The sequence below is a fragment of the Chanodichthys erythropterus genome, chromosome 2 (assembly GCF_024489055.1).
Source record: "Chanodichthys erythropterus isolate Z2021 chromosome 2, ASM2448905v1, whole genome shotgun sequence".
Classification (NCBI taxonomy): Eukaryota; Metazoa; Chordata; class Actinopteri; order Cypriniformes; family Xenocyprididae; genus Chanodichthys; species Chanodichthys erythropterus.
The window spans coordinates 17,947,482-17,975,463 of NC_090222.1; the positions used below are offsets into that span (position 1 = coordinate 17,947,482).

The window sequence follows — 27,982 nt, forward strand, 5'->3', positions numbered from 1 at the left end:
CTGGAAGAGATCTGTCTGCTCCCATGATTTACCTTCCGACCACAAGTCTTTCTGAGGTCTTACCACAATGCGCTATGTGTGTATAACATGGGAAAACAGAGAAAAGAATATACTGTAGGTCCTGCTCCCATTAAAGTTGATTCTCATGATTTTTTACCTGATAATAATTTGCTTTAATGTGCATTATCAAGAAAAGACGACTTTGTAAGACAAATATAAATCTACACTGCCACTACTCATCATAAATGGCCAGTTTGTCCAAGAATTAAAAAAAACTCATCCTTATGTTGTTACAAGCATGTCTTTCTTCTCTGGAGCACAAAAGAAGGTATTCTGAAAAAAAATTCGTAATGCTTTTTTATCAATAATTTGAAAGTCAGCTGGATCTGATGTTGTTTTGGACCCCATTGACTTTCATTGTATAGACAAAAAAAGCTAAAACATTCTTCTTTAGTGTTCCGCAGAAGAAAGAACGAAATGAGGGTGAGTAAATGTTTCGAATTTTTAACGGTTGGTTCTCACAGGTGACCCAAAGCCCACTTTCCTCCGTCGTTTGCTAATGGTGGGTAATGAAGACCACCACATTGTGTTAAGGGGGCACAACAAATGAATAGAATCTTGGCCGGAAATGCCAAGTCATATTTTCCGAAACCCACCCACCTACACACACACACACACACACACAGTGAAGCCCATCGTGCAGACAACCTCAACCACAGCTCCAAACACACTTACTTTCCAGAGTCATGAACTCACATCTGTTTCCTGGTGACAATAATAGTTACACATCAGTTAGGAGGATATAGTAGCAGGTGTTCTGTTCAATTGCCTGAGCAGCTCTGTGCATTATAACAAAAGCTCCTCCACAACAAACCAGCCACTATGACTTGCAAAAGCTACCAAAAGGAAAGATGAAGTAATTGTGCTCATTAGTTGACTAACACAATTGTAGCCCATAAAAACTTAGTGGCTGGTTCTAAAACAGGTTTTTGCATTAGAGTCGTGCATGTGCATGACAGACACGGCGCTGTCTGAAGAAAAAATAGGGTTATGGATCTACTTCTACTTGTAGATTCATTTATATATCTCAATGTGAGTATACTGAAGAGGTGGGATAAAAGAAAAAATTTCAGGTAGCAATTCAAATCATCCTGAAACTGTATTAAAACCTAAGCATGCATCATACTGTGTACAGTAAAGTAATATCAAAACCAGAAAAATGAGTACAACAGGCCCCTATATATATCTTCTTACTTTACGTTGTTTAGTTAGTTCAGTAATCTATTTTGTTTTAATAGTTAAAAGCCCTTGTATATAAGTGTGCTTAAAAGTATTGAATGTGCACTTGTTGTAGACTATTAAAAAAAAAAAAAACTGTAAAAGACCACTTAAGTGTAGCCTACATACTTTCATGAATATTGCTGCATCCGAAATCACATACTAAGTAGGTACTACATTTGAATTTTAATTTACTTTATGGCTTTAAAAAGTGTTTAAAGTATTATAAACGTACTACATCCACTGTCACATGACCTACCAGAGTCAGTTGCGTCGCTTCACTTCCATTCATAAATCCTCTCTCGTGGCCTCATGGGATAGTAAAGTGTCCATTAAATGAAGGAGTAGGTCATGCGGGTACTTTTCTGCTACTGTTTTTCGAATACTGTTTTCGGACACATTACTCTTTTGGCGTACTGCTTTTCTCATACTATATAGTAGTATTCGATTTTGGATGCAGTGTCTCTGAACACACTTAAGTATACTTTTAAAAAATGTACTTCAATAATGTCAAGTTTAAATTCAAAGTACATTTTAAATTGATTTAATAATCTTTAATTATCGTGTTTTAAGTGCACTTTTGATGTGTTGGCTAACATAAAAGCATGTGATCTGTAGCGTTATTTGACTTTATATTTAAAATTAAAATCTTTTAAATGTACTAAATTGCAACTTCATTACAATAATTACATAATTACAAATATATTTAAATACATGAGATAAAAGTTTTTAATAGAAATTACATTGAAGTATATTTTGATTTAACAGTATTCGACACTACATTTTAGTTTAAACATTTCAAACAGAATAAAATGATGAAATTACATGCAAATCCTACTTAAGTGGGTCAGAAATGCCCTTTAAAGTTCAGTTGATTGCTTTTAATATAAATTTAAACTATAATCATTTATATTTAATTGCAATTAACATGTAATTGTGTCCAAAAACATTACATTCGATTCAAACTAAAGAATATTCTTTTAAACTATATTATTTCCCTATTACGTATTCTTTTTAGTGAACTTCTTTTTCACAGCGGTGTGGTTTTTAAACAATAGTCACATAGGTTTAGGTAAGTTAGCAACAAAAGCCTTAAACGTGACAGTGCAGCTTTCTGTTGCAGGTGAGCATCGAGCCAACCACACAGTGAACTGTATAAACATCCGGTGGTGAATGACAGCCTTAGGTGCTGTTGGGTAGTAGTGTGTGTGGTTAAGGTATAGCTGGTGTTTTAAGCTAACCACACGGCATGAGCAGCTCTTAGTTTCAATACACTCAGCGTCACTAAACTGTATCCACCCACACACACATTTAGAGCAGCATGCAGGAATTAACAGTATGTGCAATGTGTTTTGCAGCAAATTTAAAACAATCGGGCTGGATATGAGAGATTGAACTCAATTTGCAATGAGTTTGTATAATAATGTGCCTTGGTTTGCTTCAGGTGAAATTTATCAGAGCATTTCAGTGCAGCTAAACCACAGGTATTCTGGTACAGAAAGATCAGTGAGGCAGAAAAATAGATAACCATGCCTGGTAGAAACACATTAAAAGGTTTTACACTGCATGTTTAATTAAAAGAACAGAATTTAATAGCATTAAACACCTCTGAGACAACACTTTTATTCATACCTTTAAAAAAATCATCAACAGTCAAGGTAAACAAAACGTTTTCACAAAGGAAAAAAACTCAAATTCACTTATAAATACAGTATAATAAATAAGGTGAATAAATAAGGAAAACACATGTAAGTCACTATCTTTGTCCACTTAAAAAAGCCTCCAAAAAATTCTCTTCAAAAGCAGTCCATGCTATAAACAACAAGAAGACTGATTGTCCTTTCAGCCTGATACTGACACCTTCATGGCTCAGGCTTTGAAACCCAGTGATGATTCTGTAATGTTCAGTTATAATTCTCTTACACAACAATATAAATGATTTATATAAAATAATACATATGATGGCAAAGCCAGAGAGGTTGCTAGCATCAGTGATTCACTGGGAGAAACAAATAAACAGATCCATTTATACATTTCAGGTTCAAGACAAGTTAAGCACACACGTCGATTACCAAAAAAAAGAAAGAAAAAAAAGGACAAGTCAAAATGGCCTTAAAGTTGTCATTTAAACTAAATCTATTTTCTGAATGCATGTTATTGATCTTATTGTGAACTATTCGACCAACTCTATTTACTTAGAACTAACAAGTGCCCAACATTTTTTATTTTTTGATAATCTGCTACACTTAGATGTAAGTCACAATACAGAAGAAAAGATGTCAAAACTTCTGTTTCATGACTTAAAAAAAGCAAAAATTTGGGTTACTGTGAGGCACATACAATAGAATTGACCAATTGTAAAATATAGTAAACTACTCAGTTAATAGTAAAATACCCACGGTTTCAATAGTATAGCCACAACATGCATGTTAACATGATTTTAGCGTGGAAAACAATAGCTTGCTAACCTTTTCTGTACAGTTATATTCAACTTTACAGCTTTATCACCATGAAAACACAACTCCATGAATAAACCATTAAAAACTGTAAAAAATGATTATTTAAACAACCTTAAGGCCTGTTCACACCGGGACGAATTTCGCGCGCGATATTCGCCGACGTTTAACGCCTCGTGACTAAACAAAGGGCGCCAATGTGAGTGTGCACACCGACGCGAAAAACGCCACGCGTAAAAGCGTAATTTTTTTTTAAACGCCTCGGGTTCGTTTTTTTGGTTTGACGCGCCGCGTCAAAAACTATCCGACCAATGAGATTGGCGCTTTTGCTCACGTGTCTGGAGCTTCTGAAGTTACAGTAAAACACAACTTGGGGGCGCTCAAACACAAAACGGTCTTGCCGAGCACACAAGACGACGAAGAGAAAGTAAGTAGACGAGGAAGACCCCTACAAACTATCCCTGCGTCTCAAACAGCTCCCTAGCTTCCTAGGTCGTGTATCAGTATACCATGTAAATGAATGTGGCCGACTCCCTGATCAGTGCCCTGACTAGTGAAATACAGAGCTGAATGAGACGCACACTATGGGTGCTCTGCCACCTGTATTTCTGTATTTTTACTTTTTTTCCCCCCTTTTACATTCAAGAAATATAGTTGAGAATGTCTGTTTCATAAATATGTTTATTTACACTACCGTTCACTTGCACTAATTATATATATATATATATGTATATATATATATATATATATATATATATATATATATATATATATATATATATATATATATATATATATATATATATATATATATATATATATATATATATATATATATATATGCCATTTTATATGAATTTTTTTAATCTGTTTATTTGTACTATCGTTAAGCATAAGCGCCACATACTGTCAGGGAGTGTATTTGCACTTTCACTCGGCGCATCACCGGTGAAAATCGTTTGGGTGTGAACACAAAAAACGTCTCGAAAAACGCTGACGATAAACGCGTGCGATATTCGTCCCGGTGTGTACGGGGCCTTTACAGCTCACATTATACACATTTAAACAGAATAATTAAATTGTTTTTAGAAAATTATTAGCTTCACATTTTTACCTTCAAATCCTCCAAAGCCCAAATTATTTTTTGTGGTTGCTATTAACATTACACCACAGGTTGATTGAGCTTAACTTGAATTGAACCCAGAATATTCCGTTAATTATGTTTAAAGCCTTTAGTTTGTGTTTCAGTGACACTTATAGATCCTTAACAAACACTTTAGTTAAAGGGAACCCCAGCCAACCCTTCTGTGGCTCTTCATAATCCTCATCCTCCTCTTCTCCCTCAGTCCCCGCGGTCTCACCCTGCAGACGATAGCCCAGCCTCCTGAAAAAAGCTTCTCCCACCCTGGAAGGGAATGGCACGTGGGCATAGACCCGCCGTATGCCATTTTGCTTCGATTTGGACTCCAGGCCCTGCACCAGCAATCTGCCCAGTCCCTCTCTGCGGTACCAAGACTGGACCACCAGCCTGCAGATCCTACAAACACCGTCCCGACTCCAACCGTCTCTAGCCACACATCCCATAATATCCCCGTCAGAATCGGCAACCCACACCTCTCCAGCAACCCTCGCCCTCTCCTTTAGCTCATCCTCATCCACCTGCTCTCTCTCGTTTGTCTTCTCCTTCTCTTTTTCTTTGGCTTTTTTGCGGCGTCTGGATTTCTCCTGGTTGGTGTTCAGTTTGGCTCGGTTCGAGAGAGGATTGGGTAGATCTGGCTCGGTGTCTGCGTGGTAACTGCTGCCTACGTAGTCCCAATAGGGCCTGCTGGAGCCCAAGATGCCCACCGATCGTGGGATGGTGAGCTTGAGGTAGATGATGAGAAGAAAGACTGGAATGACCAAGGCCATGATAAAAGAGTGCAGCACACAGCGGAGGATGGAGGATAGGGTGGCCAGCATGAGGAGAGCGAGCGGACGGGTCAGAAGGTGAAGAATCAGGCGGTTCTCCGTTCCCTCACATCCTTCCTTCAAACAGAGATAGAATTAGATGAGAAAGAGCGATTTGAGAATTGCGACTGCAGAATCATTTGTCCTCTTATTTCATCATATAACATCAGCAAAACACTAAACATTACTATAAACTTATTTATAACTTAAAGGGTTAGTTCACCTAAAAAATTCTGTCATTAATTACTCACCCTCATGTCGTTCCACACCCATAAGAGCTTCGTTCATCTTCAGAACACAAATTAAAATATTTTTGATAAAATCCGATGGCTCTGTGAGAATACTTTTTGTGCACCAAAAAACAAAATAACGACTTTATTCAACAATATCTAGTAATGGGCGATTTCAAAACACTGCTTCAATCTTTTGTTTCGAATTCACGGTTCGGAACGCATATCAAACTGCCAAAGTCACGTGAACTATTGAAATTTCAAAACACTTGTGATGTAACAAAGCCTCGTTTACTGAAATCACATGACTTTGGCATTCCGAACCAATGATTCGAAACGAGATTCGTAAAGCATGAAGCGTCATGAAGCAATGTTTTGAAATCGGCCATCACTAGATATTGTTGAATAAAGTTGTTTTTTTGTTTTTTGGCACGCAAAAAGTATTCTCGTCACTTCATAACATTAAGGTTCAACCACTGTAGTCACATGAACTGTTTAAAATATGTCTTTAGTAGCTTTCTGGGCATATGAAAGTGTTAATTATCTTGCTGGCAATGCAGGCCTCATTGAGCCATCGGATTTGATCAAAAATATCTTAATTTGTGTTCTGAAGATGAACGAAGCTCTTACGGGTGTGGAACGACATGACAGAAATTTCATTTTTGGGTGAACTAACCCTTTAAAGAGGGAAAGTATCTCTTTAAAAGTCCAGATCAAAAAGTCTTTTAAACGTCACAGTTACAGTCACTTCCAAAATCCATTTTTAGTTTCTTGCTTTATTATAAACTTTAGAGCATGGTGTTTGATGGTGAATATTTCAATATTTTAAAGCTGAATTAGCATAATATATAGTATGTAAAAAAAAAAAAAGAAGAGGCTTTAATCTTTCAAAGTATATAAAAGAATGAAAATGTATTTCTCTCCAGTTAACAACAACAAAAATACAGCAGTCAATGCATTGATAGTGTGCAAATATCCAACAAACTTATTCAGTGTTGACTTGTATAATGTACCTCACACTGGTGTAGAGAAATAACATACACCACTGAAGGGTGATTTATCTCCTGGTAATTTCTATCTGTGTAGTTCTTATATATTGCTAAATGAAGATATTCTCATCAATGAACATTTCATTTGGCCTAAGATGAGCTGTCAGTTATAAATATGAGGCACTAAAAAATGTGAGAAAGGACAAAATAAAGAGAATGAAAAAGAAGAAGATAAATCCGCCAATGAGGGATATAATGTTGAATCGCACCTTGATGAGAGCCTTTACAGTTTCAATGTCCTTCTCCTGCATCCTCCTCAGGACCACATCACCAAGATCCAACCTAACCATCTTACCTGAGAGACATTATCAAAAAAATAAACAAAAATCATCCCTCATGTTAAACATTAAAATAGGGAAATCTGAATTCACTCTATATTTTCATTTTATTTCAGACAATTTAAATGCAAGAAACAGGAAATTCTTTTAGGAATAAATGCAAATAAGGACTTGAGGTTTATGTATGACTGCCTCATGGGCAATTACATCTCAAACATTTATGAAAAATAATTTAAAAAAATATACCAAAACAAACAACGTATGGCTTGTTTATATGTCAGGCTGTGCAACTGTTCAAGAAGCATTTAACAGGTTTAAAGTAGCATGCTGTACCGTTAGCTTGCTCCGTCAAACCTCATGACACCTTTTAAATCCTTATATGGTAAACGCCGCCTTCTTTATAGCTCAATCTATAGGGCTATCACATATAGAGCATGCGTGACCTACTTACCTAATATTCAGAAACGCAGGAACTGCTTTAAAAGCAAGGCAATACCCTCCTCTGTTGTCGATGTTACTTGCAGTGTTTGAGGGACTTATGGATTCAGCGTTGTCTTCCCGCATGGAATGTAATTTCAACCAATCCTCATCCGGGAATACGACCCTGCGCAAACTGCGTAGTGTGGTCGCGCACGTAGCAGTTTAACATTTTGACGCCAAAGCGCATGCGCACTGTATGGATTTGACTTGTGGCTTTATACATATGTGCCCGTTAAATCTATATTAAAAAAAAAAAAAAAAAAAAACACAAGAGTCTAATTTGGCATCTTATCTTAGTCTGTAAAAGAATAATTGTAAGCAATATCAAAATGGAATTATTAAATGTATCCATGAAACCTAACCCAATTTATCTGCATATGAATTAATCTGAATATATTTCTAGACTCTGAAAATTTAAAACAGCAAACACAAATACTGACATTCATACCTATTTTTATTGGTAATTGCCATCTAGTACCAATATTAAGAATGAAAACAGAGTAGACATATTTACAAAAGTTCACTTTGTACAGTCACTGTCAACATGACAGCATAGCTGAATATAGTTCATATTTCATATTAGTTTATAAATTCTCTTTTCAGTGCACCCTGAATGTAGAAGAACACCAGGGATTTTCTTCATTTAGAAACCATTGTTTTTGGCTGGGCTGGATTCGATGATTGTGGTTTGTGAAACAGCTCCCCGTAGGGGCCAGGTGAACAACCGCAATGTGCTTTATCCCCACAAAGTGCAGTCTTAGGGGGGGACAACAGCTTAGGAAGAAGACACTGTGGTGTTCTAAGGATGTCTATGTGTGCAACAAACAAGTCTCAAATGATTAATGTAAGATTCAACACAGGTCCTTTGTCGGTCCTACAGCTACAACATGGTCATCAGCTTCCTAATCTTTAAAACCATTAATCGCAGTTCAAAATCAACACTTTAGAATGACAGAACCATTGAAATTAAAGTAGTTTGGATATCTGGTAAACACGTACCACTGGTAGTTTTGCATGTGAAACTCTCATGAGGTGTGAATTGTGTTAAAGCTAGTTAAATTTACTCCATACTCAGTCCTAAATTCCAATCAGTCCCATTTCTGATATGCCCTCAGCCTCAGCAACTTTTGACTCTTCTTCCATTACTTCCTCTCGTACCCCTTGTGCATCATTATTTTGCTTTTCCTCAGTTCCTTCCACTAACCTATGTCCTACATCTGCTGCCTCTATTCCACCCTCTCTCAAACTGCTGGTGCTAACTTCAATTATAACAATGCCTTCGCCTCCTTCTAACTGAAAGATTCCCTCCATTTGCCCAGAGTTTGCCCCAACAGCACCTTTAAAACTGCCCCTTGCCCCAGAACCGTTGTCCTCATCTTCTATCAGTGCAATCATTTGAACACTGTCACCTGGCCCTGTGCTTTCATCAATTTTTGTCTCGTCACCAAGCTCAAACACCACATCCTGCCCTTCCAGAGGCACCAAAGCTTGACCCGGGTGGCAAGAAAGGTCGAGATCCTCACCTGGGCCTCCAATGAAGCCTGAGCCTGGTTGAATGTTCTCCTCACCTGGAGATTCTGTTTGGAAATGAAGCACAAATGACTTCTCTACTTCAACATTTCCCTCAGTATTTGCAGTACCATGCCCTTCACTCTGTCCGGTCCACTCTTGGAGTAAGTTAAGAGAGACCATTTCAGTCTTCTCTTTTCCTGCATCTCCCTCACATTCTCCCTCTGTCTGAAACCGGAGTACATATGACTTCTCTCTTCCCTCACTATTCCCTCCCTCTTCTTCCTGGCCCTCACCTTCGATCTGCAAGACATAAGACTGCCCTGCATCATTCCCTCCCTCCATCTCCACCTTCACCTCCATCCCATCTCCCTGATCTCCATTCTCCATTTCTTTCTTTAGGCACAGAACAAAACGCTCCCTTGGAATTTCTTCAACAGCTTTCGCCTCGACTGGAATACTCTCAGGATCACCACTCAACACAGTGGAACTATTTGTTAGTGTAGAGTTTTGCGTCACCGACATAATGCTAACTGCAGGGACAGAAGGACTTTCAGGTACTTGGCTAGTGCTGACAGGCGACACAGCCAGTGGATTGTTAGAATTAAGCTGCGGGAACTCTGTCTTTACAGAAGCAGCAGAAGTGGCACTGGATGTTGTAGTAGATGAGGAAGTTGCAGCTGACAACATTAATGGTTGCTTGATTGGTGTTGTCTGAACAGTAGGAGGGGATTTTGGGGTAGCAGCTTTAGGCTTCCGTCCACGTCTAGTTCCACCTTTCCTGCTACGACCAAGGCTTCCTAAAATAGGACGAGCAATCGTCGATGTGCTTTGAGGCTGGGCAGTGATGAGGGGAGCATTATTATTGGTCAAAATAAATCTCTGCTGTGTCTGAACTGGTTGAAATTGCTGAATTTGAGTTTGGGGTGCCGCAAGAACTTGGGGCATTGCCTGAATGGTCTGCATTAAGGGGAGAGTCTGTGGTTCTGAAGGGGTGGGAAGAGTGTTTGTATTGGATGCAGTGGGGACCAGGATCAGACTAGGCTGGTTACCATTGTTGGACTGGCACTGAAGCAGCAGGAAATTCTGTGTCTGTGGAGGTGGTGGGGGTGGAGGGGGTGGTGGAGGAGGAGCTTGCTGTGTTGGAGTGGGATTGGAGAGTGGGATCAGCTGCAGCCCTGAAGTTGTCTGGATCATAAAATAATTCTGTGATGTGTTTGGAGGTATGTCAAGATTTGGGGGTGAAAGAATCAACGTGGAATTGCCGTCACTAGGAAACAATGAGGTAAGCCCTCCAGGTACATTCAAGTTTAAATTTATCGTTGCTGTCTCTGAAGGCCCGCTACCTTTAGCCACCTTTCCTGCTTCCTTTGTACATGCTACTGCACCCCCAGAACTGTGAGTTCTCAAGTGCCTCTGCAGGTAGGAGAGCATGACAAACTCTTTTCCGCAGTGTTGGCACTTGAAGTCCTTGCGTGAGGAGTGTGTGCGTAGGTGCAGCTGCAGATTGGATGAGTGGGTGAAGCTCTTGTGGCACTGGGAGCACTGAAAGGGCCTTTCTCCAGAGTGTGTCCGTTCGTGCTGCTTGAGGTTGGAGGTCTGAGAGAAAGCCTTACCGCACACAGAGCAAGCGTGTGGACGTAGGCCAGAATGGAGCTGACTGTGGCGACGGAGACAGCTGGTATTCTTGAAAGACTTGCCACATTCCTGACACACATATGGCCTCTCACCGGTGTGCTGGCGAAGATGGTACTGGTAGTGTGAGCTCCACTTAAAGGTCAGTGGACAGTAGGGGCACTGAAAAGCCCGCACACCTGTGTGAACCTAGAAGAGTTGAGAACAATTTTCAAGATGTTTTAGTATTTATCTTGGTTTTTAGCAGATTTAGAAAACATGAACAAAATTGAAGAAATACTTCACCCAAAATTAAAATTATTCATGAGTAAAGAAACACTGGTCAATAATTACTCGCCCTCATGTTATTCTACACCCGTAAGACCTTCGTTCATCTTCAGAACAGAAGAATTAAGATATTTTTGATTAAATCCGTTGGCTCAGTGAGGCCTCCATTGCCAGTAAGAAAATTAACACTTTCAATGCCCAGAAAGCTACTAAAGACATATTTAAAACAGTCCATGTGACTACAGTGGTTTGATCTTAATGTTATGAAGCGACGAGAATACTTTGTGTGACACAAAAAAACTAAATAACGATTTAATCAACAATACCTAGTGATGGCCGATTTCAAAAGACTGCTTCGAATAAGTGGTTCGGATTGTGTATCAAACTGCCAAAGTCACGTGAACTATTTTTATTTATTTTTTTATTGATTTTACTTATTTATGTGCCTTTTTGTTGTATTGCTCTTATTCGATTTTACTAATTTTTATTGTTTGAAAGGAGGCTAGTGAAGTTAAATAGAGCATTTATTTATTTATTTTTTTTACTTTGTGCAGCACTTTGGAGACTGTTTGTTGTTGGTAAAATGTGCTATAGAAAAAAAGTGGATTGGATTGAACTATTGAAATTACGAAACACTTATGACGTAATGAAGCCTCGTTTACTGAAATCATGTAACTTTGGTGATCCGAACCACTGATTTGAAACAAAAGATTCATAAAGCTTCAAAGCAGTTTTTTGAAATCGCCCTTCACTAGATATTGTTGAAAAGTCGTTATTTAGTTTTTTTGGCGCACAAAAAGTAGCTATTCTCGTTGCTTTATAATATTAAGGTAGAACCATTGTACTCACGTGAACTATTTTAAATATTTTTTAGTAGCTTTCTGGGCATCTGAAAGTGATAATTATCTTGCTGGAAATCAAGGCCTCACCGGGCCATCGGATTTCATCAAAAATATCTTAATTTGTGTTCCAAAGATGAACGAATGTCTTACTGGTGTGGAATGATATGAGGGTGAGTAATTAATGACTTAAGAGAATTAATAGCTTAAGAGATACAAAACAAAATTGAAGTCACTAGTACACTTTCTTTTAGTGAGCTGCTAACTGCTGAAAACAAATATTTGTGTTTGAGCTGAACTGAATTGGATCAGACCATAAATTAACCATTCAGACCTTTTTTTAACCACATCAAATGATTGTGATGTAAAAGATTTAACTCAAAAGAATGGTTGGTGCCAATGAGAACTAGGGTGTATGCCAAGGACGTTTTTTTTTTTTTTTGCCATTCACAATTTATTATTACATTCATTTCTTATTTTATTTCTATTACTCACACAAACTTAAAAGACTGTTATGATACTTTCATGGTGATTTTGAAATTTGATATAATTAATAATTAATTATATGAATTCTAAATGCGCAGGAAAAAAAATGAGAAGTACATCAAAACATTTACATTTGTCATTTGTGTTCCATGCAATTTATTTAAAAAAATATTTAAATGTAATGAATGTAGCATCACAGCCTTGATTTCATAATACACTCTTTAGCATTGCTCTTACACAGAAACAAATCAAAACATCAATTTGAAAAGCTGCTGTGTTTACCCTTTGGTGTATGGAGAGCAGTGAGGACCTTTTGAAGCTCTTGCCACACTCTGTGCATCGATACGGTCTCTCCCCAGTGTGATCTCTCATGTGGTACCTAAGTCCTGATGAACCTTTAAATGACTTCCCACATTCAGAGCAGCGATAGGGCCTCTCTATAGGGAATAAAACCAGAAATACAGTCATGATATAAATATCACTCTGTGCATGACAACGTCTCATGTACTAAATGGGTGTTTATAATACAAAAAAAAAAGATTTAAGGTTCTCATATATCAAAAGCTCAAGAACAAATAGTATAAATGTTTAATAAATGAGAATAAATAAACCTCACAGTCAGAGTAGCCCGGTTCTGAATATAAACCAAATAAATGGTTTAACATCCACTGCAGCACTCTTACCGTTATTTGTGGCAGATGTCTTGCTACCTCCACCTCTCTTGCTTCCCTTCCCTGATGCTTTGGCAGATGGCTTCACAGCTCGTCTCTCTCCCTCCTCAGTGACAGCAATTAGACTGACATGGATCTCTCTCTCTCCATCTTCTCCCTCTCTTTTCAAGGAGGGCAGGGGCAGTGAGAGAGAGGGACAGACAATCTCGGCTTCCGCTTCTGCCTCAGCAAGCAGCCTCTGCTCAGGAGTGTGGGAGTGCTGGTGGTTGAGCAGAGAGGAGAGCAGAGGAAAGGAGCGGTCACATGCCGAGCAGTTGAACTGAGAACGCGACTCTGACAGAGCGAGAGGATGGGCCTTTAAAAGAAAGAGATAGTGAGAAATGGAGGTTGTTTCTTAAAAGGCTCTATTCACAAGAGGTTCTTCTTTCTCACCTGAGCCACATGTCTGGTCAGTCCACTGCTGGTCTTGAAACTCTTCCCACAGTAGGCACATTCTGTTGTAGCTTGTGCAGTTGGCACACTGGTGTCAGTGGACATCTGATTCACAGACGCAGTGAAGGTCTGAAGTAGATCATACTGTGCCTGCCCTGACTCATTTCTAACCGCATCCAGGCCAAGTAACTCTGCCGCCTGACCGCTATCTGCAACTGCAGTGGTTTCAACAACCTCTTCAAAGTCTGCCAACAATGGTGTAGCCCCCACCAGTGACACCCCACCTCCCTCAGCCTCTGTGCTATTTTCTGTAACAACCTCTCCACCGCCCGCTGGACCAAGGCTATCTAGGTGTAGAGTCTGATGTGCCTCAAGGTGACTCTGTGTTGAAAATGTCTCATTACAGCTGCCACAGCTAAACAGCAAAACACTAGCACCTGTGTCGGTCTTGCTCATGTGGATATGCTCTGTGCCTGTGACAGAGGAGGAAGTGGGTGTAAGTGTCAGCTGTGGCAGAATGTTCTGATTGGCTGTGCCTGAGGTAGCAGGCGAGGGCGTATTATGGGACAGGAACACCTGTCCGACTCCTCCCTCCTGTCCACCCACGAGGCCCACCATTTCAGAAATGCTCATCCCAACAGTGTTCAAATCCTCTGTCAGCACCACCTCCATCTCTTGAGTTGCTGACTCTGAACAGGCCCCTCCGGTCTTCCCAGCACTCTTCCCCTTTCCTTCTACATGAGAGATGCGATGCAACGCCAAGTTAGATGAATGCGTGAAGCTTCGTCCACAATCCCCACAGAGATAGGGACGTTCTCCCGTGTGTACGCGCATGTGCTGCCGCAGATTAGTGGACTGACTGAAGGCTTTATTGCAGACGTCGCAGACGTAGGGCTTGAAGCCCAGGTGTACATTCTTATGGCGACGCAGGCTGCTGGAGTTCTTGAAGGCTTTGGAGCAGCTGTCACACGGGTACGGACATTCACCAGTGTGCTGGCGGAGGTGATACTGGTAGTGTGAGCTCCATTTGAAGGTCAAAGGGCAGTAGGAGCACTGGAAAGTGCGAAGACCTGTATGCACACTGCGGTGAATCTGGATATATAAACCATGGTGATAGTAAGTAAATGTTAGTATAGTATGACAGTAAGTAAAAGTTGCTACAATTTTTACATTTGAAGAAAAGTAACTTTTAAGACCAAATACATTCATAAATTCTCACAATAAATGGTTAAATTTACAGTAAGGATGTACACCCTAATCTCCAGCCATCAGAAGACTAGGAATGCCACTTAAAACATAATAAAATAAATGATCAATTTATTATATAAAAATTCTTAATCTTCAGAAGTTTTGGGTCAGGCAGATTTTTTTTTTTTTTTTTTTTTTGAAAGAAAGAAAGAAAGAAAGAAAGAAATGCCTTTATTCTGCAAGGACACATTAAATTGTTTAAAAGTGACTGTAAAGACTTTTAAATTGTTACAAAAATTATATTTAAAATAAAAGCTGTTCTTGTGCTGTTCTATTCATCATCAGAACCCTGAAAAAGTGTTTCTCAACTGTTTTTAACATTATTAATAATATTATTGAGCAGCAAATCAGCATATTAGTATGAATTCTGAAGGATTCATGTGACAATGAAGACTGGATTAATGATGCTGAAAACTGAATGAAATTTTTTATAAAATATACATTCATTATACATTGTTTTTGAGATTCTTTTCTACTCATTTGGCAATCAAGCTAAAAAATACAATTGTACAGTTCACCACTGGACCACTGACTTATTAAAAAAAAAAATTCAAATACACCTACTTATTTGTCAAATATAAAAATGTATTCATCTCAGAGGCAGACATAATTTCAGAATTGAAGGGGACAGAGATGTCAAGAGTAATACCATTTTTTTTCTGACCTTTGTCTAATTGACAGGTTTTATTTTCTCGTATCTCTTGCTTTTAATTGGCTAACAAATCAAACACACTGCTGAACAATAACCAATAATGTGTAAAATATATTATATTTGTTTCTATATTGTCCGACAATTTTATGATGGGTTTATGTACAACAAATACTTGTGCATTAAGTCATCATGGATTTAATACAATGTTTTAAAAAAGTCATTTTTTAATCACAGAATAAGGTAGAAAATGTATTTTATAGTTTCTATACTGCAATAAAGACTGTCAATTAGCACTAAAATATTTATTGTTCTAAAAATACCCTGAGATGGCTTCAAACACACACTTAATAAAACATACATTACATGAGAGTGTTTAGTGCTCAATACTGTTCACATCGCCTTGTTTTGGGTAAGAATTTAAGTTCCCCGTGTATTCTACACCCATGATTTATCTATTAACTTTTATTTTAATTAATAAATTTATAATTGACTCCTTTTTTATTTTGAGGTGGAACTCATATGAAGTTTAACTGAAGTCAGAATCAGGACCATACAGATATATATGGTGAGACTGCATGAGACTGGCTCACCTGTAGAAGAGAAGAGCGTTTGAATGCTTTACCACAGTCATCACACTTATAGGGCTTCTCTCCAGAATGAGACCTTAAAATAACATACAAACCAATTTTATGACGTAACAGCATATAATAAAACAAAAAGAGTAGTCAGAACAGAATCACGGTTTTGTGACCTGGCATGTGAACCCATATCTAATATCAGTTGACCTCTCACCTCTGATGGTATAGTAGGGCAGATGAGCCTTTGAAGGCCTTAGGGCAAATGTTACAGCGATATGGCCTCTCATTGTTATGGCTTCTCTGATGATGTGCCAGTCTGGATGACCACTTAAAACTCTTCCCACAGTCCAAACACTGGAATGGATGCTCTGGGTTTTGAGCCACTGCTGCAACGGGGGGCGATGATGATGTCACCATGTCACCTGTGAGCACGACTGTTACTGAACCTTTACCCCCTTCTTCTCCCCTCTCTCCATCCTCCTCTCCATCCTCCGTGGAGGGGAGGAGGGAAGGAAAGGGAGAGAGGGAGGAGGATGTTTGAGAAGGTAAGAGTTCGGTTTGGACCACCAGAGTAGCAACAGTGTTGGCCATCAGAAAAAGTTGGGCTGTAGTGAAGGGATCTCAGTTTTGCAGTTTTGCTCTAATTATGGCAGCCATTGCTTGCGTTTGATGGAGTTTGGGCCAGTTCTCTCAGATTTCAGCCTTCTGTCGTCTTCTCCTTAGTTGATAGAGCTGTACACATTTAAATACATAGAAATAGATTTATCAAAAAAACTCAAACAATAAAATGCAACTACACATATAATCATGAGTGTAAATGATTACTAAATAAATAAGCATATCAGATCCTCACATGAAAAGGTATTTTAGCTCTCGGTGGAAGCAAGCCAAGATGTTAGCTTAAATTTCCTCATACTCAAAAAACAACTATGAAAGGTAAAAGAAAATATGACCCAGACTACACTTACAATGAGGAGGATAAACATGGTGCTATGCAGAAGTTAAATTCAAGAGACACTCAAGAAACACTCAAGCTATTAAAGGGTTAGTTCACCCAAAAATGAAAGTTCCGTCATTAATTACTCACCCTCATGTCGTTCCACACCCGTAAGACTCTCGTTCATCTTCGGAGCACAAATTAAGATATTTTTGATCAAATACGATGGCTCAGTGAGGCCTGCATTGACAGCAAGTTAACTTAGACTTTCAGATGCCCAGAAAGCTACTAAAGCCATATTTAAATTAGTTCATGTGACTACAGTGGTTCAACCTTAATGTTATGAAGCGACGAGAATACTTTGTGCACCAAAAAGACAAATTAACGACTTCAACAATATCTAGTGATGGCCAATTACAAAACACTGCTTCATGAAGCTTCAAAGCTTTATGAATCTTTTGTTTTGAATCAGTGGTTCAGAGCGTGTATCAAACTGCCAAAGTCACGTGATTTCATTAAACGAGGCTTCGTTGCATCATAAGCGTTTTGAAATTTCAATGGTTCACATGACGTTGGCAGTTTGATATGCGCTCCAAACCACTGACTCAAAACAAAAGATTCATAAAGCTTTGAAGCTTCATGTAGCAGTGTTTAGTTCAGTGACAAGTGCTAGCTATTGTTGAATAAAGTTGCTATTTTGGGGGGGTTTTTGGTGCACAAAAAGTATTTTCGTCGCTTCATAACATAAAGGTTGAACCACTGTACTCACATGAACGGTTTTAAATATATTTTTAGTACCTTTTTGGGCATTTTAAAGTCTAAGTTAACTTGCTGTCAATGGAGGCCTCACTGAGCCATCGGATTTTATGAAAAATATAATTTGTGTTCTGAAGATGAACGAAGGTCTTACGGGTGAGGAATGACATGAGGGTGAGTAATTAATGACAGAAATTTCATTTTTGGGTGAACTAACCATTTAAGACAAACCTATTGGTCATCTGAACAAATCACATCAAATCATTAAAACAGTTTGTGGTAATATAAATATATTTTAAATGTAAAATTTTGGTTTACTTTTGATAAATAATTTTAGGACTGTAATGTGTCAACACCTCTGTTCGGATTCTGAGTGCAAAATCTGGATGATGAAGCAAAAACAGCTGAGAATACTGACATATTGTAAATAGAAATATACAGTAGAGTCCATATGTCTAAGAATACACAATAACTGGGATTTAAATGTAATGTGAACTTTGAAATAAACGTTTTAAAAAAAATGTATAATGCAAAATTAATATATATAAGATTCTTCCCTATATCTAAGTCACTAATCAAGTAAATGTGCAACACTGTTGATTTGCACAGACGGTCAAGATGTTCTTCTATTGATGCTCCTTGGATCATTCTCAAATCATGCAACAAAACTGTGGAGTGTCATAAAAGCAAAAACTAAAACTAACCAAACAGACAAGACAGTAGAAAGCCTTTAGACAAGACTGCATGTTATATTGACAATAATTATTTTCCAGGAGTAATTCTGATCATCAATGTATCTCAGACCATCTGAGAATTGATACACCTTCTCCTTTAAGTTCCTCCTCCTCCTGCTTCACTCCCCCTCCCTCACCCGCTATCTATCTGTGTGTTCCTGCCTTCTTGTCCCAGGGAAATGGGGAAAAAAACTAAACACAAAATGAAGATAAAAGGCTTTAAGTGGCTAAAGCGCACTCACCCCTTAGTTTCTATACAAAACAATAGTGGATCGTTTTATCGGCTGTTTGTTGATTTATTTGTGCTATCTCGATCCGGCCTTATCGAATCCATCTCAGTCTTGTCTTCGTTCCTCAAGCGTCGCAATATTTATCGGAATAAGTATATTATTCCATGCATATGTTATTCCCCTGGTCCATTGCTGTGAAATGGCCGTTTTTGATGTAATGTTATAAGGCCGAAGTCCGCAGTGCTAGTCCACACAACCTTAACAATAATCTAGAGCACAAACTAACCAGCAGTCGCCCGTCTGTGACCGCCTCTCAGTAAAGTCTTCTGCTATTGGTTCGCTCTGGTTCCCTGTTGGTTCGTCTCATTGGTCAAAAACAGATTGTGACGAACTTTTGATTAAAATATGCGTACACCGACCGCAGTTTTGTTTAAAATCCAAAGGAAATACACCCGTTAGGTTATTATACATGTCTCGCTCCCCAAATAAGTCTCAATTCTTGATTATAAACAAAGGATTTTCCTGTTATGTGCTGGTTTGGCTTTGCGCTAGGGTTTGTGGGTAATGTAGTTTAGCCCATACGTCATCGCTTGCTCACTGTCGTTAAACCTTTTACAGTAAGAAAATGTTTAGGCCTACTCAAAAGTAAAGAATAGTTATGTTTTAAAGGTATATTCCCCCCTTTTTAATCTTAGCATTCATAATTACATAGCCTTCCCTTTTAGACAATGGACAATAACAAACACGTTTCTAAAATGTATGTAAAAGTCCTTTATTGTCTCTCTTACAAGGCACACAATGGAACACAGACAGTTTTTGCATATTTAGTGCACATACATGTAGCAACTTTCAGTCTATGTAGACACAGAAACAGACCTAAATAGAGATGTTTGGTGGCGAGTAGTATAAAAGTACAAAACACGACAGAAGTCTTGCTTCTGATTAGCGAAAATAAATTATTTGAACATAATAATTATAATTAATAATAATAATATCAATAAATAGTAAATACTGTAACAAAATTCTAAAAAAAGAGGGAGGGAAGGGAAAAATAATGTTAATATTGCAACACATTGATAGAGCACTGGACTTATATTATAGAAAACAATATTATACGTATACACGCATTGTATATACCAGTTTACATTCGGGAACATGTATGTACAGCTTTACAGTACCAAAGTATCACAATACATAGTATTTTAAGGCTTAGGTTGTCTTTTTGCTTGAAATAAAGTTTATCAAAACATGTTCCTGAATCACAGAACCAATAATTAAAAAAATTAAATAAAAACAAAACAAAAAACAATATAAACCCCAATATGCTGTGCAAAAAATAAAGACAACAACAGAAAAGAAAGACAAGCAAAGTTCAGGTCAGTGCTAGTCCTGTCAATCAGCACTGATATACATTATACTCCCAAAATTTTGCTACATCTAGTGGCAGAGAATTGTAACCTAGGTAACAGTAAGAGGAAATTAAATTGTATTAAAATACAATCAGTTTAATAAAAAACAAAAATGAAGCTGTCACGTGTGTGTGTGGTACAATAGAAGCTGAAAAATAAAGGAAAATAAGAAAGAGTACAATTTACTTCTTGACTTGCAAATTATAGAATGTTGACAATGTTGACGTGTATCAAGAAATCAAATAAATATCAAATAAATAACTAGTCAATAAATAAATAAATACATAAATAACAAATAGTTCTGAAAATGAATTGTATAAAAAAGAAAATGCGAAGGAAGGTTTAAGGTTACATGGAGCGTCAGAAGCAGGATGTCGACTGGAGTGCACTGTTATTTTCAGATCAGACTCCTTCACTGATCAGGCTTCAGACTGCGACAGGGATGGACTGGGACTAAAATAATGGGTCTGGGACGTACACGGCCCATCACAACCCACCACAATCGCCTACTACGATATCACACAAAGCAATGGGGGATGTTTAAATCTTTCTCACATGATTCATATCACTTTTGTCCAATACGGTGTCAGATGATTTAATGTGGCCTCATTTTTGAGAGGTCATAATTCTTTGGCACTACAATTCAGCTGATAGAAAACTTTCTAAAATAAAATTGTTGTCTTCCTGGTTCCATATGCAATATTAACAATTATGCATGACTGAAAATGCTGAATTGTGTTAGGCTCAGATTCACTTTCATGCTTATTTTTGGTTTGGAAGCAAACAGCAATGGTGGTTGGAATCATGGGGGTACATTTCATCTAATAGTTGGGGGGACAATAAACAAAATTTCTAAAGAGCAATTTTTGAAGCTGATGCAAATAATACATCCAAAATTGTACTTGTAAGGACATGTGTAATAGTTGTTTAAATATGAGTCAGGTTTATAGGTTCGCCATGCGGTCATATTATAATTATTAAATCATCTTGCATCCTCCACATAGTATTTTAGGTTTCGTCTGGGACAGAGAACGTCTCTTACTTAGATATTCAACTGCAGCAAGCCCACAGGATCTACAATATTAGCATAATATCAGGTCACACATAGGCTTATTGCCATGTTAGTTGTAGTGGGTGACTTACTAAGATCGGTTATAGATCGGTTATCATCATTTTTTTTGTCATGACTAATTTATCAATGTCTCAGCATCATCTGAAAAGAATCACTTCATCCAATGTTTAAAGTGAATAAAATGGCCTTGACAGGCTACTTACTGGAGTACCACAACTACTGAAGAACTTTGTTTTCCTCCACCTGACTTGGACCAAAGCACTGTGAGGTAAGGGAAGGGGACTCGAAATGTCTCAAAACTTAAAACGCTTTTTCTTTTTTTTTTTTGCCCAGTTTACATTTGTATTGTTTTACTACTTGTGCAATTGTTTTAAGTATATATATCATTATATTATTTACATTACACAGCATGGTTTTTAATAATATATTTTTTTTTAGGTGTGTGTGTGTGTGGGGGGGGGGGGGGGGTGGGATGGGATGGCAACCCTCAGATGGGGTTTAGGTCCTGACCACCCCGACCCCCCTGCGATTTCTGCTTACAGTTGGAATAAGACTGAACAAGAGTAGGTTGTGAATGGGTAGGAGAGAATAAGTCGAAATTTTCAACCTTCCTGCTTTCACTCAGATGGGCCGGTCTGACAACATCGAAAGTATTTTCGATAGTCGACCCAGCCCACTGGGAAACGTTCTGTTGCTCCCTATGGCCAGTCCATCCCTGGACTGTAATAATGATCGAGTCCTGGCCATTTTTGCTATATTGTAAAGGAGACAGTTCACCGCCAATGTTTTTTTTTCTTGGTAATTTTGAGGTTCCTCATGCTGGTAATCTAGATTTAAGGGTAAGGAACACTCGTGAGGCCCAATCACAGAAGAGCCTGAACTGCTGCAGGAGTTCCTGAGAGGACTGAACCACCTCCCAGTGAAAAGCAGGAGTAGGTGGGAGTGAGGGAGAGGGAACGGGGATCCGGGGTGCCTCTGCTCTGGTCATCTGAAATGTAAAATAAATATAATATAATATAATATAATATAATATAATATAATATAATATAATATAATATAATATAATATAATATAATATAATATAATATAATATAATATAATAAATCAAAAGTTTGGGCCTATAAGATTTTGTAATGTTTTTGAGTCTCTTATTGCTCACCAAGGCTGCATTTATTTGATCAAAAATACAGTAAAACAGTAATATTGTGAAATATTATTACAAATTAAAATGACTGTGATTGCAAAGCTGAATTTTCAGCAGCCATTACTCCAGCATCACATGATCCTTCAGAAATCATTCTAATATGCTGATTTGGTGCTCAAGAAACATTTCTCATTGTTATGAATGTTGAACAGCTGTGCTGCTTAATATTTTTGTGGAAATCATGGAAAACAATTTTGAACTCTACGATAAATATAATGGTCTATGGTCGCGTTATAAATGTTTTTACTGTCACTTTTGATTAGTTGAATGCATCCTGAATAAAATATAAATTTTATTCAAATAATACATTGAATAAACATATAAATTTTTTTTAAATCTTACTGACCCCCAAACCTCTGAATTAATATAATATTTTATATTTATATTGCATATGTCTACAATTTATAGGTTTTATAACAAATAAATAGACCAATCATGTAACAGTTGTATCATTTGAGAGATGTGTGTCTGAGCATGTACCTGACGCTGTAAGGAGTTTATGAGGATCTTAATGTGGGAGATCATGTCCGTCAACTTTGGTACTGAGCTTTGGTGCTGCTTGCGTGTTATTTTGTTCAGCCACTCAAAATGGTGCTCGAAGGACTTTAAGTCTGCATGGAGCTGAGAAAGAGTAGGCTTGAACTGCAAGAGAGAAAATGAGAAAAAGCCAAAAAGAACATTAGTAAGAGAATTCAGAACAAAACAACAAGATAATGTCATGGCAAACCATAATAAAAAATACCAAAGAACTACATTGCACAAGTAGACAGACAGATTTACAGATAAAGAGCCATCCTTAGGGTGGCGCAACTGGTGCGACCCATGCTTTAAAGGGTCCTGGGCCCTGCAATTACGAATTGACCAGGTGGGACCCCCTTGCTTGGCATGACTCTGTATTGATAAAGGGCCTGTTTGTCCTCATACACACCTCCAAAGAGGTGAGATCACTGACTCTGCTGCTGATCGCTGGAAGAGACTTGAACCTGTGGTGATCAATCTCCGCACCAAACACCGGGTCCTTCTGAAAAGAAAGGAAAGAAGACAATAAAAAGTTAAAAACTGCATATTGCACACATATTCTGAATGGGAACATCATGGCACTTTCCTCTGGTCACACCTAAGTTCTAGTCCCCAACTTTGAACTCAACAATCAAAACACAAGAGTAACAGTTGTGCCAGAAATGAAACGACTGGCATCCACTAGCAGAACCACCACAGAATTACAGGGAACAGCAGTCACCCAGAGTTCCCCGAGCTTTAACTTCTGAACCTAGACAATAAAAGTTCGTGACCTGAAGCCACAGGATGTTTTCTAGAGGAAGAATAACAACATAAGCAATGACTAAGGAGTTTAAAGTGGAATAGACAACACTGGGCTGCAGGGAAACTCCAGGGTCAGGACTAAAAAAAGGTGCCATGACGTATGGGCCAGTCTTTGCCTGGCTGCACTGCCCTCACCTGGCACTAGAGGGAGACAGAAACAAACTCAGGTGTTTGTAAGGTATCACAAGGGGCAAAGAGTGACCCTAACTTGCTCTCGCCGGTGTTTAGACAGTGCGTTACAATATCCACGGCTCCTAATGTGGCCGCCACGTGAATAAAGCAGAGACTGTTTACAAGTCATCCGAAGGGTTGTTTGCGAGCGCTAATGAGCGTTGATAAAATGACAGGTGTAATGCGTCCTTTGCGTTTTTGAAACCCCAACAGAGGAGGAAAACAACATCGCCGACCAATCAGAAGGCAACGTGACGAAAACAATAGCGTGCTCAAGCCAGCTTTCCGTCGCCACTCTTGCACTGTTTGGAATGATGTGTTTTTTCCTTGATTTGTTGTTGTTTTTGTGCTCCCTCAGCTCTATTTTCTCTACGTAGGCTCATAGTATCAGCCCAATGATGACACATCCATCCTTTACCTCAGAGTCCATCTTAGTGGGACTATCATCACACACATGAGCACTTGTTGTGCGTCTCTCATCCAGAGCGCTCTCTGATCTCTTTATCTCCTCGGTCGCCTGTCCCCTTCTCCCCCCACCCTCTCCGTTTGGATCATGACCTCACTCGACTGATTCTTGTGCCCTCCCTCCTCCTGTCTTCCTGAATGCAAATACGGGAATGTGATAAATCGGAGTGATTTTTATCAGGACACTTTGCTGTGGAGACCGAAAGCTAAACAAGCAGCCCCACACCTACACAGACCACAACTATTTACAACATGCACACTCTCACCGGCACGCACACACGGTCATACAAACATCGCATGTATACACACTCTCACCACCTCACACAAGTAACAGTAACACATTCTGTACATACACGCACACAGAGTTTTATAGCTTTCTTGTGGGGACTTTCCGTCGACTCCCATTCTATTTTTCTTTCCTAGGCTTGACCCCTGTAAAGTGGAACTCCATGCAAGAAGAAAAGAAACCAAAATAAATGCTTCATGTCATTGAAAAACTAACAAAATGTTTTTCAAAGTGTGTCGGGCCCTTTTGTCACCAGTGGGGTCTTTGATAGAGTTCTCTGCTGTAACATCTGGTGCACATACACAAGGCGGCAGACGCAAAACACCCTTATATACAACACGCACACACACACGCTCACAACCAACCATTATTGTGTCTAATTGAAGCAAAGAGCTGGAGGAGGTGGCATGTGATTAAGTGATGGATTCAGATTTAGGCAGGTGATTCTGTGTGCAGAAAGGAAAATCTTTTCTTGTTCGAGATGAGTAATTGTTTGAGTTAGCTTTACACGTAATCTCAATGTAAACCCGAATCAAAGACCATGCAGGGTCAACAGAACAGCAAAAACACATCTTAAGGGGGTAGAAATGTAATTCTGTCATCATTTACTCTCTCGTGTCATTCCAAAACGGTGTGACATCCTTTCTTCAGTGCAAAACACACACAAGATATTCTGAAGAATGACATTTTGAAAAAGCTTTAATTTTTATAGTAATTTTGCTATGTCCTTCATTTCAGTTAGTAATTTTAGTACTTCAACTTAAGTTTTTCATCTAAATTTTACATTTTATTTCAATTAACAAAGATGTTTTTAATAGTTTTTTTGTTAACGATAACACTGCGCTTAGAATAAAAGTCATCGGACAACACTGGACCCATTTACTTCCATTGTACTGTACGGGCAAAAAAAAATAATAATAATAATAATAACAATCTAAATATCTTATTTGTGTGTTCCACAGAAGAAAGTAACTCATACAGGCAACATGAGGGTGAGTAAATGACCGAATTTTCATTTTTGGGTGAACCATCCCTTATAATAGCAATCCCAAGGATCAGTAATCTTATCCTAACAAATGAACAAGCCTCACACTACGCCATTAAGCTGTACATCTGTTAACATTTTCATTTACAGTGGAACTACATAGAAGGCAGCACTGTACTTTTCACCTTTCTGTGCCACGTGCTTCACTCATGCTGGTAAACAGGACCTCCAAGTAACCATGGGAACAAGGATCTGTTTATGTTTCCAAGGTAGGGAAGGGAGGCCTCGGAGAGGTGAGGGGGGCAATGTGGGTTCAAGACCCTCAAAGTACAGATCTCCATCACATAGCAACCACAAAAACCCAATTAAAGCCCACAGCATTTCGCTCTCGGATGGCCTGAGCGCTGGCTACGAGCACAAGGCTCGTTCTGAGCCTTGCAGATCATGTTTACCCCCCATCCCGTAGGTTCAGGCTCATTAGGTTGAAAGTTTACGAAAGTTACATTGCAAGCTTTGATGGAGTCTGGGATGTCGGCCCTGCTGCTGGGCCTGAATCCAGGGATCTGTTTTTTTTAGTCAGATAGAGGCTACAGTAATGAGCCTTATCTGCTCCCACATGGACTCAAAGCTACCGCAATCTACTATCTCAGCTCTAATATAAGCCAGCTGAATGAAAAGCCGATCGACGGGTGTGTGCGTATGTTTGTGTGTGTGAGCGAAAGCATGAGAGATAAGCCAATTCCTGTCCCCAAATCTTTGCAAGGAGCATTATTATAGCCCAGCTGTTCAGAGGCTGGAGATCAAGATCTGATCATCATCAGCATCTCTGAGTACAGTGTGAGCTTCCTCTCCTGGTGTCACAGCAGATCAACTCACCAGTAGATCCTGAGTCAGCTTCAGAAGGTGTCTGGTCTGATTGGTCAGCTTGTCAAAGTCGGGTTGGATCCGCCGGGGGTGGGCAGGGAAGGCAGATGCTAACAGATGCAGTTGAGCCAAAAGCAGCGAGAGGAGCAGCGATGAGGAGGAGTCACCCAGCACTGTGGAGGAGAGCAAATCATTGATGCACAGCTATAAACAATACATGCACACTCCAATACGTCCCAAAAGCCCGTGCCACTCTTACAACGGGACCGTGTTTCCACACGTTCAAAAAGCATGTCGATATTCTCAGCCAGAGGACACTTCTTTCATCTTTTTGGGAGAAGGTTGCATCACACTTAGAAGAAGAAGAGGTCCGCTGAAGCTGCAGTACGCCCTGAGCTAGTAACACTTGATCTATTATTACTGTCGACATGATAAATGCTTCTCTAATGAACTAACCGCGGGCGCCCCAAGCCATTATCCTGTCAAACTAACTTTACCCATTATCACTAACACCCCGAACAGGTTTCCATCCAAAAGTCCCGCATTTATAAATCACATTTAAAGGCTTGACGGTTCAATAAGTCCTTAGGGATGCTGACAAGTTACATACTAGGCGACAGAGAGCGTTTAAATAACAAAAAGCGATTAGATGAGTTAAAGCAACAAGTGTCAATCGCAATAGGTGATAAAAAAAAAGGAAAAACAGAGCGAATATATAAACAATTTGACACTTACATTTCATATTTGTCCAGGTCCTTGGTTTATAAGGCAGATATGTTGCAAATAAATACGCAGAAAAATAAATAAATAAATAAACAAAAGTATAAAATGAATAAATAAATGAAGCTCCAGATGTTGTCACGTGCTCCAAAGTTCGTCTCTCTCTCTCAGTATCCGCGCGAACGGCTCGCGACAGTAGTTTACAGAGGAAGAGCGTGAGGTGAGGAAGAAAATGAATGAATGACAGAAGTGCAGAAATAACGAGAACAAGAAAACCGTACCAAAAGATGACTGTGTCCAGTCCCAATAGTTGTTTAGTTTTAACAAACGCGAGTGAGGATGGAAAGATACACGGCGAGGGTCAGAGAGGTGTATGGAGGGAGAGACAGAGAGAGAGAAAGATGCGAGGGTAAGTCTAATTTTTAGCGAAGTGAAATGTTTAGGCTTGTTTAAAACTTCCTTTATAAAGACGGGGGTATGACACATCCTGAGTCACCACTTCATTCATAAAAACACTCGCACACACACACACACACACTCGCCTTCTCAGAGCGCGCTTCCCGCCCCTCGGCACTGTCTCCTTTTGCGAATTTTTGAAAGAAGAAGAAAAAGAAGAAGAAGAAAAAAAAAGAAGTTTCTGTTGTTTTTATTTTTTTTCCTCTTGCAATATCATTTTCTCTAGGTCTGTCTATCTCTGCTATCTCTCTTCCTCTGCTCCATCCCGCTACGCGATCTATGGCAATCAAATCCATCTCTTTATCTTTTCATCTGCAGATCTCTTCCCCTCTGTC

At 38.9% G+C, this 27,982-nt stretch overlaps 3 protein-coding genes across 4 annotated transcripts; all 3 read right to left on the minus strand.

Moving 5' to 3' along the window:
- Nucleotides 1-4,570: 4,570 nt before the first annotated feature.
- On the minus strand, nucleotides 4,571-7,914 carry nat14 (N-acetyltransferase 14 (GCN5-related, putative)). The gene is made up of 3 exons (XM_067393377.1): nucleotides 7,690-7,914; nucleotides 7,170-7,255; nucleotides 4,571-5,759 (listed from the first exon to the last, which is right to left on the minus strand). Exons 2-3 carry the CDS (start codon nucleotides 7,248-7,250, stop codon nucleotides 4,989-4,991), a joined length of 852 nt encoding a protein of 283 aa, XP_067249478.1. The 5' UTR covers nucleotides 7,251-7,255; nucleotides 7,690-7,914; the 3' UTR covers nucleotides 4,571-4,988.
- A 250-nt stretch (nucleotides 7,915-8,164) lies between these two features.
- znf628 (zinc finger protein 628) lies at nucleotides 8,165-18,988 on the minus strand. Its single transcript, XM_067393379.1, has 7 exons — nucleotides 18,705-18,988; nucleotides 16,250-16,767; nucleotides 16,048-16,120; nucleotides 13,558-14,649; nucleotides 13,138-13,480; nucleotides 12,737-12,891; nucleotides 8,165-11,051 (listed from the first exon to the last, which is right to left on the minus strand). Exons 2-7 carry the CDS (start codon nucleotides 16,624-16,626, stop codon nucleotides 8,796-8,798), a joined length of 4,296 nt encoding a protein of 1,431 aa, XP_067249480.1. The 5' UTR covers nucleotides 16,627-16,767; nucleotides 18,705-18,988; the 3' UTR covers nucleotides 8,165-8,795.
- A 466-nt stretch (nucleotides 18,989-19,454) lies between these two features.
- Nucleotides 19,455-27,860, minus strand: il11a (interleukin 11a). Of its 2 annotated transcripts, none has more exons than XM_067403207.1 (5): nucleotides 27,207-27,860; nucleotides 26,484-26,644; nucleotides 23,306-23,395; nucleotides 22,858-23,019; nucleotides 19,455-22,161 (listed from the first exon to the last, which is right to left on the minus strand). In XM_067403207.1, the coding sequence occupies exons 1-5, from the start codon at nucleotides 27,211-27,213 to the stop codon at nucleotides 21,988-21,990; spliced, it is 594 nt and encodes a 197-aa protein (XP_067259308.1). In that variant the 5' UTR covers nucleotides 27,214-27,860; the 3' UTR covers nucleotides 19,455-21,987. The 2 variants fall into 2 exon arrangements, with proteins under 2 accessions (XP_067259308.1, XP_067259300.1); XM_067403199.1 differs by having other exon boundaries at nucleotides 23,306-23,398; nucleotides 27,207-27,836.
- Nucleotides 27,861-27,982: the final 122 nt, after the last annotated feature.

Coding starts and splice junctions, on each gene's coding strand:
- nat14 (XM_067393377.1), bottom strand. CDS start 7,250: ATGGTTAGGTTGGATCTTGGTGATGTGGTCCTGAGGAGGATGCAGGAG. Junction 5,760..7,169: donor CTGTAAAGGCTCTCATCAAG/GTGCGATTCAAC, acceptor CTCTGTTTGAAG/GAAGGATGTGAGGGAACGGA.
- znf628 (XM_067393379.1), bottom strand. CDS start 16,626: ATGGCCAACACTGTTGCTACTCTGGTGGTCCAAACCGAACTCTTACCT. Junction 16,121..16,249: donor GCCCTACTATACCATCAGAG/GTGAGAGGTCAA, acceptor TGTTATTTTAAG/GTCTCATTCTGGAGAGAAGC. Junction 11,052..12,736: donor TGCTCTCCATACACCAAAGG/GTAAACACAGCA, acceptor CAACTCTTCTAG/GTTCACACAGGTGTGCGGGC.
- il11a (XM_067403199.1), bottom strand. Junction 23,399..26,483: donor AGCTGACTCAGGATCTACTG/GTGAGTTGATCT, acceptor CTTTCTTTTCAG/AAGGACCCGGTGTTTGGTGC. Junction 22,162..22,857: donor TAAACTCCTTACAGCGTCAG/GTACATGCTCAG, acceptor TTTACATTTCAG/ATGACCAGAGCAGAGGCACC.